Here is a 20,222-nt window from a genome sequence, read left to right on the forward strand (position 1 = left end):
TGGAAGCATACCGAACGCCACACAAACGTTTTCCCCACAGAACGAAAAGGGATCACTTTGTCTTCCAAAAGAAATTTAGACAGCAACTTGGAGTGCATGGCATATCACAAGCTCCCTGTTATTGTGTGACGGGAATCTTTGATTGTAAAAGCAATGTTATTATTACAGCTTACCCGACAGTATAATGCATAGGTGCTTGTAGAGTCAAAATAAAAAATGTCTTCAAAGATGATGAAAATATCTTGATAGTACTGAGATAAGGGAAGTCGTAAGATAGCGTGTGAAGGCAATTTAAAGAACAAAGACACTGTGCAAGGATAGTAGCAAACTCTTGAGATAACAAGCTGCCTAAGCTGTTACAGTAGTGCCAAGCGAAGCGTGCTCCTCTAGAGTTTAATGAATTAATTATTTGAAATTTGAATCTGGTAGTCAAGTTATTTATAGAATGAATAAGCTTTGATCAACGTCCGCATCAAAACTTCGTTTAATCTCTGATGACAGCCGCCGGATTTGAAGTAAAGAGATGGCGAATAATTAAATTAGTCTTTCCATCTTTTGCATCTTATAGGCGAATAAACGTACGGCCTGTGATCAGAAACTAGATTTCTATTCTAATATTAATAAGCTCTGTGTATTCTTAAAACTGTCCAGCTAACGGATTCACTCTTGGGGGAACACTTCACTTGGCACGACTAGCAACGTTTTGCATTATTAGTTGCCATTTAGATTACAAGTCATTTATTTTCAATAGCATCAAGTAGAGCATTTCATTGCAGTTCTAGGCATTACCTTTTGAAATATAACAAATTTGTCTTTTATAAACAACTTTACTGAGAGAAACACAAGTTTGCATGGCTGTAGTGTCTTTAACATGGTAGAGGTATTGTATATTTAATTTCGTTTGTGAAATAAATCTCGTGTTGAAGATTTCAACAAAAATTGTCTTTTTGTAAGATTTCTCAGTGCTGTCTTGTCCTCGCGGATCGCCTCACTGCCTCTCGTCGACTCACTAATACTTTCGCTATAATCACTACATCTACTACAGACCGTATGTACTGTCAGTGTGTACATATCTCTAAATGCGTCAGCTTTACTAAAATAGCCATAGTCGCTACAATCGCTACACCTACCTTGTGTACCCACCCAATACTTTCGCGAGTAAATCGCTTCTTCTGAAAGCACGCGTACACTTCGCAAGGACACGCGCGAACAACAATTTCTCAATAAGCTTAATTGGCAATTATAATACACACAGTGCATCTTTTCATCTTTTGTTAAATGTTCAGAGGTGCGATCTTTTTAAATACGATCAGAAAATAAACATCAAGCTGGTAAAAAAACGTAATTATAACAAGTAATATTAAAGGTAAAACAGCAGTTTAACGCGCAACAAACGCTACTATTGGGAAAGGTCATACTCGACAAAAAAAAATCTTCAAGGTATTTGAATTGCTTAGTTGATTATTACTTTGTCGTTGGTAATTAAAAGTAATTAAGCCGCCGTAGCAAGTTTGAAAAAGCTGATGTTTTGAGCGTTAGCTAGGCTGCGTCGGAGCATAGTTTCCAAATTCGCTACGGCGGTTTACTTACTTTACAGGCTGTAACCAACGTCCAATTGAAAAACAACTGTGTTACCCTTGCCCGCCCACGCAGCACAACAGTTTATTATGAACTAATAACTTTGAGAAATGAACTGTTTTAAGGAGCAAGTAATTGTTAAGGAGCAAGCAATTGTTTTGTAACTTTACAAGAATTTGCGTAACAATGAATTATAAATCGACTGACGGGTTTTAAGTTTTATATTTGCGCGGTTAAGAATGTCAACAGACCTATTGTGTTTCCATTTAATGCATGCGTCCAAACTTTCCGTCACCTGTTTTCGGTCGCGCGCGAACACATTTTCCAAAGGCGCTGCTTTTACACGTATCACAGAAAAAGAGTTATCATTTGAATTCCTTTATGATTTTCAGGTTATCCATTCATGCTAACATCATTTATATAAAGTAAGTCTTCGTTTTAGGCAGTGTCGTTGATAAGCAATGACCGCCCAAGTCTTTTTCAGTGAAGTTGTTATAAACGCTGTGTAGAATTTCGCATGCTGACGTTTCGAGCGTCAGTCCCTTGGACCGAAAGTACCTTCATACCTTAAATCAATTCCAGGTAGATAATTGGCTTAGTGTTTCAATTGCCTGACGTTGCCTGAAGTTTCGTTTGTTTAATTGTTTGTAGTTTTGAGCGGAGGGTTCAGAGTTATTATAGGATATTTATTTTGCAAAAATAAATGGTTTTATGTAGCTTGTTTCGTAAATCTTTCCCAGCTTCCGGTGTAATTCCCTCCAACGATTACTTCCGGTCACATTTTTGCCGGCTCTTAGGTCATGCAGGCGCGGTTACATCGCCCCTTCCAGCATGGCTTCAAACTAGTCAAGAAAATTTTCCCATCCCTCCACTCCCTCCGTTCTTTCGTTGTTGATTTGGGTTGCCGGGTTCTCCCTCACCTTTGCTGGGATAATAGTTTAAGGTTTCCATATTTTAAGCTTTCTATCCTTGATATAAAAAATAAACGGCCACACCCGTGGCCAAAATCTGCCAAATGGTAGTCTTGTCTTTCATTATCCAAGCAAACAGAGCTTTGCCAAAGCAACACATACATACTTGTTTATATGCATAGCATTTAATCTAGGAGGAACAGGATACATAGATATATATCGTTATTTGTCAGTGTCTTACAGATTAGTTGTTTGCCTCAGCCTTCGGCTTTGGCAAATAACTGATCTGCTCGCCACTGACAAATCACGAAAGTCACCCTCACTAAGTACAAAAGGAAAAGACGTTTTTTAACTTTAAAATGTGTTTATTTACAATACAACCAGCTGATTATCACAATAATTTATTTTTACAGTAAACATTCATTTCTAATGACTCTAAATTGTTTAACCCTTTAACCGGCAATCGTACAAATTTGTACGAAAAACACCAGCAGGGATTGAAAAAACTCTAGCTTTTACATATCTGGGCACATGATAGTAATGACTGCTTTTTATGGCAAAGTGATAATTTTCATAGCTTTAAAAGCCAACTAACTGACTACAACTCTTGATTTCTGTTGCATATGGTTGTTTGTTCAGCAGCAAATCTGAAAATGCCCTTTTTCTACCTAACGGGACAACAACAAAAAACACACATCTTTGCCTCCATTTTTTTTTTATGAAAAAATAGTTCTGACTTCAAAAATATACATTTGCAGCAAACATCAACCCTATTCCTTTCCGTTCACCAAGAGCTATGCTTGCAAACCTGTAATTTCCTCATTGGTGACCGAAAGCCACCGAATCCTGCCAGCAAAATGTTGCACCGATTGCATTCTTTTGAAGTCAGAACTCGTCCAAATTGCCTTGGCAGGTCTCGGAATCCACCGACAGAACGGCCAGAGAGACAACTTTACTCATGAACAGCCATCTTTCGATTCGAATATTTTTGGCGTTCCAATCAAGACAAAATCATCTCTCACCTCTGGTTTCTTTCAGATGCTGGCCTCTACCCACCATTCTAGCTTAATGATGCCAGCCTGGGGGCTTCTGCAGTGAAAAATGACTCGAAAAATCACTTATAAACACAAAACGTGCCAAATCCAAGCCCAACAGCTCGCCTACGAAAGAAGCAACTGCCGACTACTGACGTCACAATAAAAATTTGAGCCCTCGGTGTTTCGAAACAGCACACATTTTTACTTGAACTTCTTATATGCAATCACGAAGTTCTACAGAATGTCTAAGCCCAGAAAAAACCTCTAGAAAGTCACAGAAATTTGACAGTTAAAGGGTTAATTCTAATTACATCTGTTTACATAAACGTTTCCTCTCTTTACTACAAAGCGAAATGCCTGAACTATTTTATTCACATGCAGGTTGAAAATGATAATAGCTTCGTATTTTAGACCATTTCTTTCTAAAACTTTTTCAAAAACCTACATTCAGTACGGCTGGTATCTACGTAAATTACGGCTGTACGATAGTCTTGCGGGCTCAGCTGGTCTTCTCTTAAACTGGTCCGGGTAGAACATGGGTACCAGTAACGATGAACGGCTTCTAAACTGGTTGGACTTGAATGACAAGTAATGGTAGTCTGCTGTGATTGGTCGACTGCGCGGCTTATCTTCTAACTGATTTTCCAGCACTGGATTGGACATACGTTCAGCTTGCTTCCAGTGATCTAAAGGGGACTGGATCAGAAACTGAGTTCTCTCACAAGGCATGACTCTAGTGGCAGGACGCCCAAACTGGTTTGACGGGCTGGTCTGATGGACGGACATCACTTTTCTTCCTTCTTTTCTTGATCTGGCCCGTCGGTTCTGGAACCAATACTGAAAAGAAAACACAAATAAATTGTTAATAACATCCGCAAAATACCACCTGATAGGAAACAAGGAATTGAAAGTTATGCAATAATTTATGGGTACAATTACTTTTATTGGAAATAATAAAAGGATTTTATTTCTTATGTGTTTTTACGGCAAGTTAATCTTAGTGCGACAACATACCAACCCATGTTAAATTGATCACCCTAAGACCAGGAAAGAAAAATATTTTTTGCATTGTTCGAAAACTTGATTTGATCACTTAAGTTAACTATCCTCTGAGTGTGTTTCTAAAAAAAATGCATACATTGTCGCACAGAATAAAAATCTCATCAAGAAGGGTTATTGTTGAGATTGAACACAAATTTTCAGGACTTAAATTAATCTTATTGACGAAAAGAAAGGTTTTTAGTTTGAAACTGTTCATTTTTGTGTCGAAATGAAACGCATATAAACAATTCAATTGTTCAAACAAGAAAACTGAATAAGGAGTCATAATTTTCCGTCATAATTTTTTCCATAAATTGTCGCACAGATAGATGGCAAGAATAAACATATTAGCTAGAGGGGTTATTGTCTTGATTTAACGCAAATTTTCAAACTTAAATTGATATCATTGACAAAAAAAATAGTTTTTTAGTTTGAAACTGTTCATCAAGTTGTGTCAAAATAAAACACATAAATAATTCAATTTTCCAAATTAGAAAAGTGAATCAAAAGTCATAAATTCCAGAAACGCAAAACTTTCATAACATGGTTAAATCCAACTCAACTTCAAACTTCTAACAGGGATACCAAGTCTCTGCACCAGTTCCTCCTCATCTTCACTCATCAAATATGGCCGCCGCCTGTACGCTCGTTCCAGCTCCCACACTTCAATCGGCGAGAAGGTCGTTCGCTGTCGCTTCTTCCTCAGTGGCTGCTCGCAATGTGTCGATACTTGATCGGGCTCGCTGTCACAATCGCTGGTGGAACTTGTGTTGTCGGAATAAGGAGATGATCGTGGGCTGGTATCACTGTAGCTGTGTTGAGGACTAGGAGTCCGAATGGAGTGACGACGTTCCACTGCTACTGTTGACGAAAATTGAAACATTATCATTCATAAATCGCTTGAGTTTTCATGGGGCAGAATGCATGGACATCATTAAATATTCATTATCAGCGAAGCGGCAAATTTGAATGCGAAAGCGCTCACAATAAGAGAAGAAAGCGTCAAAATTGGCCCAGTAGCGTTGATTAAACTTGGTTTTCTGGTTTCAAGAAGTAAAAATCTACCAACCCACGCGCGGCTTTTTGAAGAGGAATGCTATATCAACATTTTAAAGCTCAAATAAACAAAATTGAACAAGTGTTATGACTGTTCTTTTGCACTTGAAAATACAGCAAAATTGGCCTATTTTTGTATGAAGGCTGTTTTCAAATGGAAATTTCTAAAAAGTTCTGCTGATTTTCGCCAACCCACGAACGGCAAATGAAAAATGTATCCTTTTTCTACCAGAATATGTTTAAAGATTAAAAATCGGTCAACGGGAACCACTGTTCTTTTCTGTTTGAAAACTGCTAGTTGTAGTTGCGTTTGAAAATGGCGCGTCTCGAGGAAGTGGCTATTGTTTCAAGCCTAAGACCGAATAACAATGGTCACCAAGACTACAACAATACCCATTCAAAAAAGCCACTCGTGTGTAAAATGATTCATAATTGCCGCGAATTTTAAAACTGAGCTTACTGTTCCAGCTGATTTATTCGAAAAAATCGGTCATCGCGCAATGAAGGAGGAAAACGAAAATGGCGAAAAGTTTATGGACGTCCACCGGCGATAACTTCATACAATCTTTGCGCGGAAAGATCATTACTCTTCGCTATCAAAACAAAGCTTAATCAAGATTTGCGTGCTTGTAACCTTGATTCAGTTTGAACGCACAGACTCGTGACATATCACTTCGACTATGCTATCGATCGCTTCGATCGGTGGCCGCACTGCTGTCGTCGGCGATTGAGCGTTCATGCATATAGAAAATATCCTTTAATTCACTCGCCGACTGTTTTGATCGGACGAAAGTTAAAAAGCATCCTTAGACGGAACCAAAAAGGTTGTTAATAGTTCGTTGTCGCTTCAGCGCGCAAACTGCACTCGAAACTGCACACAGAATTGTTTTATTTACGACACATTCGTCCTGCTCGCGCGGATACAAGAAAATGCGCTTTGTTTCCAACGTAACAAGTTGACGTTCGACAAAATTCAAAAACGAAACTTCCCTAACAGCAAAATGAAAAAGCAAATGCAAAACCATTAAGCGAAAATGGGTTATGAGTGAATGTTTGACTTTCGCGAAGCGAACGAAGAAGCACTGGTGCGGTGAGTTTTATTGAAACAAAGGAAGAAACAATAGGCGCTGAGTTCATTGTTTAGTTTACCGCCCTAGCATGATCTAATGAGTATTGTCGCGCATTCATAGCAACCAATGAAAACAGCTCTTTCTTAGCGTCTATGCATATTAATAAGCGTCATGACAGACCTATACACTTTCTTCAACTGTAAGTAAATGTCCCGAGAACAATAGGCATTCTACGCTATGTCTATGAAGGTTGATTTTAACTGATAGGTAATTTTCACAAGTGCACGGAGGTGAAATTGACTAGTCTTTAGTTTGTAAAAATAACATAGAAAGGAATGAAAGGAAATAGAAAGAAAAACTCGAAAAAGCTGCTCCATCTGTTTATGTTCTCACACTGACTCACAGCATTTCTGGTTCTCTTAGACTTTTACTCGATGAGACACGTAAATTGTATCTTTTTCCACAAGAGTCAACATGCTCCGGTGAGTCAAACTTAAGCAATTCTGTAATAGTACGGTCAGTTTGTAATACTAGGATGATTTAGAAACCAAATCGACGTGATAGAAATATATATATTTCTGTAATAGAGCTGAGGTCACTGATAATTACAAATTAAGCTTCTAGTGGTATAATATCAAGCTACCGGTTGTCTTCAAAATCACCCTCTCAATCAGTTGAAGACAAGAAATGAAAGGAATTGAAATGAAAGGATATTATTTTAGTAGCGAGAATCAGATCTGAAACTTTTGAAGCGCGTAACTTGAGAAACTTGCGTACTCTCTGCGTACTGTTAGTCGTCTGCCATACAATATTTTTTCTTAGTAATAGATGTAATTGCAAATTGATTTCAAAAGTTAATATTGATGTGTTACGTCATTCTCCAGACCCAGGATCCTGCTGATGGAAAAGTCAGTCAGCGATGGACGGAAGACTAGTGACAAGGACGGAGCACGGACAAGAGGACTGGGTGAAACCGCAGAATCCATGAGAGAAACAACTGAGTTAAAGCAATGACTCTTCTTGACAACTGAGCTGATAAACTTGTTACAGTAACTGCTGCACAAACTGAATGAAGAACCCATACAACCCCAAACCTTATTTATACACTGACAGCCGTCAATTAACGAACAACAAAGCGGTCCGACAAACACGATGGTTTTTCGGCCGATAACTAAAGAAACTAACTATCGGCCGATAACTAAAGAAATTCTACAGTTAACAAACTTTTTCACCGCTCTATAGCGGCTAACTAATTATACGGTTACCGCTCGTTTCACGATGCCCTGGCCGATCAATTATTGGATTGAATTATTTGAACCTTTTTTGTTGCAGAACGTATATTATATATCTTTTGTCACTTTTGAGAATTTAGAAGTTCAAAGCCATGTGATATGTGATAATGCGACCCTTGGTTTTATTGTCGAGAAATACAAAGGATAAGGTGGAGCCGCTAAAATCAAGCAGAAATGTTGGCTTGGAAACTACATGGCACATCAACTTAACAGGCGTTTGTCTTGCGCCGGCCGGGTCCACAAAGGCAAAGTTTACTGCATCGCGCGCCGTGAGTTTTTATCAGCGGCATGCTCTTTTTTGAATTTGCGCAACTATTCCATTCATGAAACCGCTCTTTTTATGGTATACGAAAGTAAAAAGCGACCATGCCCGAGAAGTCGAATTTTGGACTTTGCGTGTGAAGACCCGCGCACGCAATCATTTATTATTATTATAATTTTATTTTATTTCGTGTTGCTGTTCTTTCAGAGGATAGCCAGGAAATGTACATAGAACAGAATTTTCTAACTTCCGCCAAGAACGCACAGAAGTTTGATGATGATGATGTGGCGGTGCCATTGCATTGCTTTGACTCTTTAATTAATAAACTGCTCCACGTTTTTAAATTCAGAATGTTTGTAATTGCTGTAACTAAAAAATGTCAATCTATGTTACTGCTTAGCCATTTGCGGCCATTCAAAAGAGTTCTCGGCCGCCATTTTGACTTGAGGAGACGAGCGGTTTTTTACACGAAACGAAAGACTTCTTTTAACGCCGCTTGCGATTAAAGGGACTATGTCACGGATTTTAACAGATTTTTGAACAGGTAATATTTATATTTGTGTCGTAGGAAACCTAAAAATATTGGTCCATTTTTATTAACAATTGTTATTTTAAAGCACTTAAACTGTTTAAAAGTGCGTTTTGCATTTTGGCTGCGGATGGCTTGGATGGAAATGGATTTCAATTTGGAAACGTTAGCCAACTTTTTCAAGTTGTTTTCGCGCGCCTTAAAAAAAAAATCGATATTTATAGCCGAAATTTGATTACTATCCCCAAATTAAGGTTACATCTTCCGCTAAATGTTCAAAGACAATTTTTTAATACACTTAATTTCAAACACATAGCACTACATTACAATATATAATTCACATAATCAAGTACACTACTTTACACAGCTTACACTACATTTCAAATAGACTACATTAAACTACGTTATACTGTTTTACATTTTTTGTTACTTTGTCCTTACTAGAAACGGCTTTTGGTCTTGGGACTGAACAGCAGAAGAAAAGTTAATAAAAAGAAAAATATATATATATGTACACGTACACTCAGTTAAACATACATACGACGTCTAGTCGGGGAAAATAAACTATTATTATTATTATTATTATTATTATTATTATTATTTTTCAGCGAATACTGTGCTGATTATAAAACGTTTTTTAAACTTACAATTACCTTTTCTTTACATTTCGAGGCATACTAAAAAACTTGTCTGCTGGCTTAAAATCCTTCTAAATGATACTTGAATTCCAGTTTCATAATAAATTCGTTCAAGCTTCCTTGTTTTAAACTAAGCTTATTGTTATAAATAGAGCATTAATATTTAGCAAACAGAAGGACATAGTTAAGCTTTTTTAACATCATCTGGGATGAAACGGAGTCAGGTTCATTTGATAATTTCCTAAAGAGTAATTCAATTATGTTAGGTGAGCAGGAGGTGTTATTAAACCACTTTTAGAGAAAATTTTCTTGACCATCGACATTGGATGAATGAGTGGCCAAAAATGTTCAAAGACAATGTAAATTTTTCATGGATAAACAGTTTAGATAAAAAAAAACTACGAAATCCCCGTGAGTCCCTTTAAGGAAAGCAATTTTATTTAAGTTCAAAACTAGCATAGCAGGCTATCAAAATGGTGGCCGAGCAGAAATCCTGAAGAGGCTCTTTTGCTTTGTCTGAACCGCGGCTTTCGGCAGAGAAGTCAGGCCCTAGAATTAAGAAAACTGCTGAACGTACATGCATTTCTGATCTGACGTATTGTGGCTCGACTCGCTGCTGACTAAGCTCGTTTTAGAGGGAAAATAACATGTTAAATAAAATTCTATAACGATTTGCAACAACCCAAACACCTCTAACTTGCTGTCTGAAACTGGAGGAAGATTATTCGGATATATATTTGACGGATAAGATCCATTTCAATACCAAACCACCCCGCTTTTTGCTGTGTTAACACTGAATGGAATTTCCGTGTGTTTTGCACATATGTTAGATTATTTTAATTTATAACTGGAGAGTGTAATGGGCCGAGTTTAGAGAGACTGAGAGAACATTTAAATACGCCCATTAGCTAGCGGCGGTAAAGAACGTTGAGTTAAGCGGCATTTCAAGAGCAAGAGTACAAGTTCAAGGACATTTTTCAAGAATCATTCACGGGAGTGGCAAATAGAATTGTGAGTAGTGTACTACAGTATTACAATAACATTATACTGTCGAGGTTAGGATTTTCGAGAGCTTTTCGGAACGAATTAAGTTATATTTTTGTTCTTATAGTTTGACTATTGAGTATTGTGTACAAAGACAAACACGATCCAGTACAGGAATTAGTCACAATTTCCCGTAAAGCTGTGGTGTTGCTACCTATATCTCATCACTTCGAACCGGCACAGTGTTCTAAACACCGTGAGAAAAGAGCACGCGAGACACGCTCGCGTGGCTGGAGAGATTGAACTCACGTTTCGAGTTTTGCACTCGCCCCGCGCGCTTAATTTACTCAATATTGACCCCGCAGAAACACCTACGAGCTAAGTGTATTTTTGAAACTGATCAATTTTGCACTAGCGACAGTGTATTATCTTTTACTAGTTCAAAAAATTGTTTTGGTTCTTTTGTAAAGCGAAAAAAATACGAGTTTTTCAGTGGCCAAATCTCGGTATTTTAGATAACAAACACGTATGTTTATCAAGGATTATCTAAAGTTCATACGTAAACCAGTTGAGAACTATGATTTATAAGCAGCTCCGGTCGTAATTATTTTTCAAAACATCTGCGTTTTTAATAATCAGTGATTACCTCTTTATCTAATACATTCGATTTATTTTGCTGGAGAAGCCAGTAGCTTACCCGTATATGTTTTTTTTTTTTTGAAACCAAACATTAACTTATATTTTCTCTTTAGCTTTGTTGGTTTAATGAATGATCACTGTTAGCCTGCGTTACAGGAGAACTTAACCCCAGTATAGTTCGACTGCAACGCAGGCTAATCTCTGTAGGAAAAACAAAATGCATTTTAAAATTGTCGATGATGTTTCGTCTTACTTCGTTTTCACTTTGAAGCACTGTATTGTATAGCCTGCGAACGCAGAAGTATTTCCTGCTGTACTTTTCGGCAACGAGAAACGACAGCCGGAAATACGTCTGCGTTCGCAGGCTACGTATTGTATGAAAAGAATTAATTTCTTTTTAAGCACTTCCGCGGTCCGCTTTGTGGGCGACATCTTCTTTATTTTATTATTTTTTTTTTTTCAGTTAGAAGATGTCGTTAGAAAATTGCTGAATTACAAGTTTCGTTAAAAGAATATTCAGACAGACGTCAGTCAGAGCACAGGTGAAAGTAGAATTGACAACTTGCTTTTGACCCAAGCGACGCAAGCCTGTTGAATAAGAACAAAAAGTGGTTTTGTTCAAGAAAAAAATTCAGTGGTGTATTATACTGCTGAAAACGGGACAGCAGCTCAATCAATAACTCGTGATTTTTCCAGCGCTCATGGATGATGCGTGGTTCCGCTGTAAAGATTCTTTAATTGTGGTTGTAACATGCGCATGCTAAAATAAACAGTTGGCCGCAATAGTTTTTATAAAGGTACAGTTTACACTTTTGAAAAAAAAAACGGAGGTATACAAATATCTCAAGAATGATAAAGAAAGAAAAGTTAACAAATGCTAGCTGGGCTACCTGGGGCTATTAAAAGGAGGACGTTTTTAATAATGAAAAGAGTGACTGGTCTTTGCAGACTAAAAGATGTGTGTAGAAAGTTTATTTACAACTGGAAATGACTTAAATGAGAAGAATGGGGGGGGGGGGGTCGACTGGGGAGGGGGTGCTTATAATTTGTGACCTTATTAGAGCGTGGGCGCCTATCCGAGTAATTGTAATCTTGCTTTAAACAACCGAACTCTGGTCTCAATCGAGCGCAATGCGATTTTTTTTTAAGATTGTTCCAACCAATGAGTTTAAGCCCGTGACTACTAAAGTCAAGTATATCGAGAACTTAGTCATTTAATATCATCACAGTCAACAACAAAAATAAGTCTGTAAATCAAGTGTTTGTTACATTGATGGACATAAGATATAAAACAAAAGTGTATTTACATGTAGTTAGAGAGCCTTATAATCGGAATAAAATCGGAATAAAAGATCTGTTCAAACTTAACCTTAACTTGACTAATGTTCCCTTAAAAATCCACTTGCTAAAGTTAAGGCTGCAACATATTCATCTAACGAATGATGGTTTTCTTTGATTGGCGAAGAGAAGTTTGTAAACATGGGCTTGTGCAATTGAGTAAGAATCAGCGATGGTGTACTCGAGAATCCCGTTGCCATGACATCAGCATGTGGTCCTCTTGATGGGCCAATCACAGTACTTTTTCGGTCCTTTGTTTTGCATTTTAGCGCCAAAGCGGTGGCAGCGCTTGGCCTGATGAAAGAAGCGGGAAAACTCCAGGTTGGCACGGCACTCTGTGGACGGCGGCAAAATGGCGGGAAAACAGCAGCATGTGCAGTGGAAGATTCAGTTTCTTCAGTTCCATGACGTTTGTTTTTAATTTCCTGTCTGCGCCATCTTGCGCGGCGGTTTTGAAACCAAACCTGTTAATAAAAGAACCCGTGAATTAATAAAGTATTAATATTATAACTTGTGAATTAATCAAAAATAAAATTAACTTCATTTGTTTCTAGGGGAATAAAAGCGCGGAAATGAAAAGTTATTGGAAATTGCTTGTTTTGTTTGTGTCCCCATATCAAACCATGTGACATTACCAGCTACTTAATGTTAAAATTAAATCATAATTATCTAAATATCAACGCATAGTTTTTAGCTTGATAAATGTGCTATTCTATAAAGAACATCACACGATCGTGTAATTAAAATTAAAAAGGTCTACTAAGCGTACAGCCCTTGCTTCAGATAAATAACAAGACTATCATATGAATAAGAAAGCTCGTTTTAAATGATAACAAAAACAAAAAAGGAAACGTAAGGTATTCAGTAGGACGCGCGCGTAATTACTGACGTTTCGCGACTTGCGCGCAAAATTAGACTTGCTCAATTCCATCGTCTTTTCCTGTCATATTAATTTAGTTATTATCTTTAAGTTATAATCTACTCGACCTTTGCGGCTCCTTCGCGTTCTTTCTAGTACAAAAAATTTCAAACCCGCTTCAACCTACAAAATCGTAACGATCTACCTTGGAGCAAATTCAGTCGTCTTGAACGAGCCGTAAAACTTCTGAGTTGTAGAATAATTTGGTAAGAAAATTCAAATCGTGCTAAAGCAAGTAGATTGTTTACTGCACCACTTGGTCAGAAAGAATAAGTGATGGCGAGTCCGAAAGTAAGGTTCGCCGTGGAATCAGGCGAAATGTGCGTAGATTAGCAGATTTCATTTTCATTTCTTTTTTACTAACAATTTCTGGAATAAACAAAAAGTGATGTTTGCAGTTTGCCACAGACCTTGGTGTTAACACATTGCTTAATTTAAAACAGTTCTAGCCTGACAAGTTTAACCTTCCAATTCTTGACATAAAAACTGAAGTATTCACTTCTCCTCGTGGCTCATAAGTGCACAAAATTCGCATCAAGCATAATAGTTTTTACCGTGAACTCCAAACATTTCCCTGATCCCCTGGCCCACAACATAATCGTGATTTATGAAAACACAATTGTCTTACCTGTATTCTATCCTCTTTGATGTTTAACTCCTCGGCAAGTTGTTCTCTGATTATGATTCCAGGAAACTTTTCTTCCATGAAAGATTCTTCCAAGCGATCAAGTTGTTCTTCAGTGAAAGCTGTTCGCCGGCGTCTCTGACGCATTCTTTCACCTGAAAAAAAAGAGAATTATAAGTTAAGAATACTGCTTTCTGAATGTAAACCGTGAATTTTTGTAACAACTAACAACAATACTTAATTCATAGGAACAAGAAAAATTATCGTAGCAACCCGCAAATGAAACGCTCATTTAGAGGGTTTGAGAGAGTCGCGGTACATTAAGAACTGTTTAAGACAGATTTTTGCAGCTTGTATTTAAGAATTAAACTTATAACGAAAACACTCGTTATATTATTGCAATCATGCAAAAATATTTTATGTAAGACACAGCAAGAAGTTAAGAAGTTAACTTTATTTATTTGCCTTATCAACTGCTTGTCAATGGAAACCTAAGCACAGCGCTAGCAATTACTTGGCGCATGTTCTTTGTTGAAAAAGTTCCTGTTCTTTTGTAACGTCCCCCTGCGTCCCACCTTAAAACATTTAAAGCTAATTTACTTACCGGATTCCTGCTCGCTGAGTTTCCTTTTGTTTCCTCCTGAAACCATCTTTTCAAATTAAATTTTCGTTTCAACAGTGCAGTCGCTAACGCAGAGGTTGTTCTCTTTAAAAGTCAAGCGAAATTTGTTATTAAACGCGCGCGCCTTCTCTTTTAAATGGTTTTTCACATGTGGGCGGGCGTTATAGGAACAATAGAACTGTCAATCAACTCATTAGCGAGAAGTCACACTTCCAAAACGTAAACTAACATAAATTAAATCAACATGTAAAGACTGTAAACTCATTGTCTTTAATGAAGCACGCTTGAATTAAGTTTGTAAACAACTGATCTTTTGTTATGCGTAAAAACAAAAGATTCATCAAGTGCACTTTTTTTACTTTTTTTCGACGATCCTTTGATAAGCTAATCGGTAGCTCGGTTCAGAGTATTTTCATAAAAGCGGTTACAGTCTCTATGAAAATAATTAAGAATTGTAATTTGTTTTCTTACGACTGATTTCGTAACTTCAAATCTTGTTATTACCCATTCATGGCAAAAATCAACTTAAAAAGAAAACCAGTGTATAAATTTGTAACATGAAAGCTAGGTGGCCGCGAGAATGGTGTAAAGACAATCATGTTTTAAAACCTTTTTCTTGGAAAGTTTGAAAGTTTTTCCTTGTGACATTTTCTCACTTCGCAAGGACACGCGCAAACATAATGACTAAATAAGCTTAATTGACAATTATAATACACGCAGTGCCTCTATTGATCTATTGTTAATTTTCATAGGTGCGATGTTTTCAAATACGATCAGAAAATAAACATCAATGAGCTGGTAAATAAAACGCAAATGAAAATTGAAAATAAAACAGGAGTTTAAAGAGCAACAAACATATTTTAGTATTAGGAAAGGACTCACTCAACAAAATAAATTCGTCTTGATATTCATTGATAAAGGTAAATAAGCCGCCTTAGCCGAAGCCGAATTTAAAAAAAATGACATTTCGAGCGCTAGGCTTCGTGGGAGCATACTTTCCGAATGCGCTACGGCGGTTTGTTTACTTTACAAGCTGTAATCCAACTTCCAATTGATAATCAACGGTGCTTCTTTTTCCGCATCACAACAGTTTCTTCATAAACTAACAACTTTGTTTGTTTTGTTACTTCACAAAAATTTGCGCAATAAAGAATTATTAATCGACTGACGGTTTTAATTTTTATGCGAGGTTAAAAAAAATCGAGTGTCAGGAGACCCATTCACTTCGCACGCCCAGCCTTTCGGTCACTTGGTTTCGGTCGCCGCGCGCGCGAATTAATTTTCGACAGGCGTTGTTTGTAACAGGAACATGAATTAACATTTAAAATCGTTTACGACTCTTAGGGAATCGATTCATGCTTACCGAACTTATATATAGTTAGCCTGTTCTTCAGGCAGTATCATTGAGCTATAACCGCCTTAGCCTTTTTCAGTGTAGACAGGTTATAAACGCTGTGAAGAATTTCCGATGCTTTCGTTTCGAGCGTCAGTCCTTCTGACCGAAATTACCTTTATCAATTCCAGGTAGACAATTGGCCAAGTGTTTCAATTGTCTAACGTTTGTATGGTTGCTTTTGTCAACCTCGTTCCCAGGGTCTCTCTCTCCCCGCCCCGCAGAGCTGAGAGAGAGACCCTGGGAACGAGGTTGTGCTTTTGTTTGTTTTTTTTTTTTGTAGGGAGGGTTCCAGGGATTTTGTCACAGTCATCACTCTCGCGAGCTGCTTGAATGTAAACAAGATCGAATATAATTCCTAAAAGTCACAGCTTTTTATCTTCCCTTTTATTTCAAAGAACTAAAATTACACTCGATTTAGCCTATGTAGCTGGCGGTTTTGTTGGGGTCAAAGTGCGCGTGCGAGCAAGCTGCGAAGCCGCAAGGGGCCTTCCTTCTCCCTAGGCCCCTTGCAGCTTCACCGCTCGTTGTCGCGGCTTCGCTGCTTGCTCGCGCGTTCGCAGGCTACCTTCTACGCAAGCTACACTCGATTTGCCTAACAACATGGATCAATTTATGAAAGCTACCTGAGATCTGCTCATTCAAAGCAAAAACTTCTACCAAGCTAAATATGATTTTAAACGTTTTTCATTGATATACAACACAATGTATGTCTGACTAAAATTACACTCGATTTAGCCTATGTAGCTGGCGGTTTTGTTGGGGTCAAAGTGCGCGTGCGAGCAAGCTGCGAAGCCGCGAGGGGCCTTCCTTCTCCCTAGGCCCCTTGCAGCTTCACCGCTCGTTGTCGCGGCTTCGCTGCTTGCTCGCGCGTTCGCAGGCTACCTTCTACGCAAGCTACACTCGATTTACCTAACAACATGGATCAATTTATGAAAGCTACCTGAGATCTGCTCATTCAAAGCAAAAACTTTTACCAAGCTAAATATGATTTTAAACGTTTTTCATTGATATACAACACAATGTATATCTGACATTAAATCCTACAGCTTTTTGATGTACTCAGGCTCAAATCTGTGGAAACAAAACAACAAAAACAAGTCTTACGTCATGAACAAAAACTTCTAGAATTTTCTATACTGATTTTGCCGTGTATTTCAACTTCTAGCATGGTATCAGTTATTTTTGAGAATATATTACCTAAGAACTAAACTCTTTAAACCTTTTTAGCTTATCACATTTTAGACCATTTTATTGCGGTTTTCAGTGATATGCGAACTCTGAAATTCAAAATCCAACTAACGAATGCGTTTTTCGCTGCCGTATATCATAATATTATGGCGACAGCCAACGAACCATGAAAAACAGATTGAAACAAACAAACTGGATCGAAATCTACCAACCCGGTTGAATTATTTAAGATGAAAGAAAAAAATGTTAAAAATACATCTTGAAAAGGGAAACACGAGGTTGACCCTATAACGTTTCCCTAAATAAGAAAATTGAAAATCATGACATTCTATTTACACTATTTAAGATGATTGACGGCAGCAAAAAGCGTAAACCGATGGTTGAGGATTTAATGTCACTGAAAACTGCAACAATGTACCATATTTTTCGTCTCTCTGGTTACCAGCTTTTGAGCTGAATGTTCCAACCTGAGAAAATTAATATGGTTCTACTTTCCTTCAATGATTGTTGACACTGTTTACTATAAAATACATTGTTTAATTTGGTCAAATTCGCACAAATTCGAGAAAGATCCTATAATTTGGTCAGAGTGTTTTTAATATAAAATACTGATTGACCGATAATCAAACATGGTAAAATCTAATCAATCAGCTTCCAAACAAGCTGAATTATTAGTTTTGGATATATTTAAGTAAAAACATAAAACCCTTATGCATCATAACAATGCCTTTAAAACAAAGCCCTATTGGTGTAAAATGTTTTTATACAAGGCAATGCAAGGGTGCTTTAATATAATTAAACCTATCTACCCTATCTAAGAACTGCTTATGTATTGCAAAAATAACACGCCACTGCATGTAATGAGTGGTTCCAGATAATATCCATACCGACCCAACGAAAGCGCAGGGCTCAAAATAATTTTTGGATAGTTGCCGGTCATGTTGACCGGCCAAACCGATTTTAGCTCGGTCACATGTCGTTTTTGACTGGTCAAAATATTGAAAATAGTAGTCACTTTTACTTTTCGTCAAATCGTCTTTGTTTGCGTGATATAGAAAAAGGACTCGCCATCTTTTCACCGTTTTGCCTGCCAATTTTTTTCTAGTTAGTTTCTTAGTACTCTTGTAAGATGTGATAGCGACAGGTCAATTAACTGACTCAGAGGCAAAATGCAAACATCTGTCACGTTGTTTTCCCTCTTTCGCGCTCGAATGAAATACCTAGTAGTTACCAAGCTTTGAACGTTTTTCCATGCACGTTCTTTTTACTGAAGTTTCGCATAATACTAAATTATAATACTGACCTGAACAGAACTGCACGGATCAAAAACTAGCAGAAAAATTAAAGATGTATCATATTTTCGAATTGGAATGACATTTATACTCATGTATTTCAGATTGGGAATTAAAGGTAAGACTTTGGAGCTACCTGTGGCTTAAATGTAAAGGTTGCTCTGCTACTGTGTAATAAATCGCTACACAAGTAAAGATTAAAATAAGTTGTTAGAATTAACGTTATAAATTGGCATAACATTTTTTTTTTTGGTCTGGTGCATGGCCGGTCAAAATGACCAGCAAATCGAACGTTTGTCCGGACAAATTGTCATCTTGGCCGGACATTGACCTTTGACCGGCCGTTATTATGAGCCATGAAAGGTCATTGAAAAATCCCTGGAAAATTCCTAGGGCATGGGGATCTCCAAAACTGGGATTTCCAGAGGGGTGGCCCATGGTTTCCAAACCAAAACCTTTCACTGGGATGGGGGATGGAAATTTTCTGGAACAGCACAATTTTTAACATTTTTTTCTTATGCATCATGTGTCTATTATATCTGACAGCAAATCCTATTGACTGGTTTTACTTGGAACGCATTTCCTGTCTGTGCACCATATACAGGACCATGTTTAGTAACTACATGTAAAACCTTGTTTTGATACTAAATCAAGGCCCTGCTTGGGCATCATACTATAAACAAGACCCCATCTGGGTACTGACAACTGTTCCAGATTACATCACTGAGGTGGTGGATATGCTTCGTAGGCTGGGGGAGCGAATGGCGGGGGAGGGGCACCAGCCGGAAGGGGAGCGCCAAATGGTGGTGCTGGCCCACCCTGTGGAAGTAATCCATGAGGCGGTGGCTGGGCGTAAGGAGCTGGTGCTGTTTCTTGCACTGCTGTGGGGTCATATGTGAAGAATATACTATCCACATCTAATGGATAATCTTCACCTTTGTCTTGGTGAATGTATTTGGCTGACACGTCTATCGATATGACTGGTTTCCAGCAGCGGCTTGCCAGAGAAGAAATTAAATGGCATATCAAATTTCTCCCGTGGATTCCATCATGACCATGATGTCCATAGCTCCATGGGTTGCCCATTAGTTTGAACTCAAGACTGGTGCCGTAAAGCTGTGTCCTTCGAACGCCAAGGACATACTGAGATTGGATAACTTCTTGGCAAAGCTGAATAACACAAGACAAATGAGCATCAAGTGTTAATGTTAAAATATTGAGTCAGTTAACAAGGTCAAAATGTTTTGGGTATGTACAAGTGATCCTCTCCATAGGCGGTGGAGCAGGGGGGGGGGCAGCAAAAATTGGGGGAAAAGGCTACACGTTTTGGTGCCGAAAATATTGCGTGCGCAGCGTAAAAATTGGTTTGTCAAGATATTCTGTCTTGTGAGTAAGTTTAATCATATTAAAAACTCTAGGAGTGAAGTGAGCCGCGCGTGGCCTGGGGGGGAGGGAGGGAGCCGCCCTAATTGGGAGCCTGTTTGCAAGCTGTATCAAACAAGAAGCGAAGTGTTTCATCAGTTCCAACCGCTGAAAAAGAGTTGAAAAAAATAATGCCCAGAGCTTGAGTGAAACATTTAAATGGAAGCCACTAAGCATTGTTTTCATTGTACTAATAATTTGTCTTTTGAGGCTACTTTCTGTTAATTTCGCAATTGAGAACTGACATGGGGAAATAAGAGTAAAACCATATTCACAATGACTTACCTTTGTGACATCTTCTGGCGCATTTATCAGTCGCAGTTCGTCAGTCTCATTCAAGCTTATGCAAAAAAATGGAGACTGTCTTGGTTGGGACTGTCTGA

The 20,222-nt window shown here is 38.0% G+C and overlaps 1 protein-coding gene across 1 annotated transcript; it reads right to left on the reverse strand.

Moving 5' to 3' along the window:
• Positions 1 to 12,403: 12,403 nt before the first annotated feature.
• LOC144648676 (ALX homeobox protein 1-like) lies at positions 12,404 to 14,750 on the reverse strand. The gene is made up of 3 exons (XM_078508175.1): positions 14,524 to 14,750; positions 13,923 to 14,074; positions 12,404 to 12,839 (listed from the first exon to the last, which is right to left on the reverse strand). Exons 1-3 carry the CDS (start codon positions 14,567 to 14,569, stop codon positions 12,417 to 12,419), a joined length of 621 nt encoding a protein of 206 aa, XP_078364301.1. The 5' UTR covers positions 14,570 to 14,750; the 3' UTR covers positions 12,404 to 12,416.
• Positions 14,751 to 20,222: the final 5,472 nt, after the last annotated feature.

The sequence above is a fragment of the Oculina patagonica genome, chromosome 4, assembly GCF_052425735.1.
Source record: "Oculina patagonica isolate OP01 chromosome 4, crgOcupat, whole genome shotgun sequence".
Classification (NCBI taxonomy): domain Eukaryota; kingdom Metazoa; phylum Cnidaria; class Anthozoa; order Scleractinia; family Oculinidae; genus Oculina; species Oculina patagonica.

Excerpts from the sequence above, each read along its gene's own strand:
- LOC144648676 (XM_078508175.1), bottom strand. The coding sequence starts at position 14,569 with ATGGTTTCAGGAGGAAACAAAAGGAAACTCAGCGAGCAGGAATCCG. Across the intron at positions 14,075-14,523 it reads ACTCAGCGAGCAGGAATCCG|GTGAAAGAATGCGTCAGAGA; the intron begins GTAAGTAAATTA and ends CTTTTTTTTCAG. Across the intron at positions 12,840-13,922 it reads TCAAAGAGGATAGAATACAG|GTTTGGTTTCAAAACCGCCG; the intron begins GTAAGACAATTG and ends TTTTATTAACAG.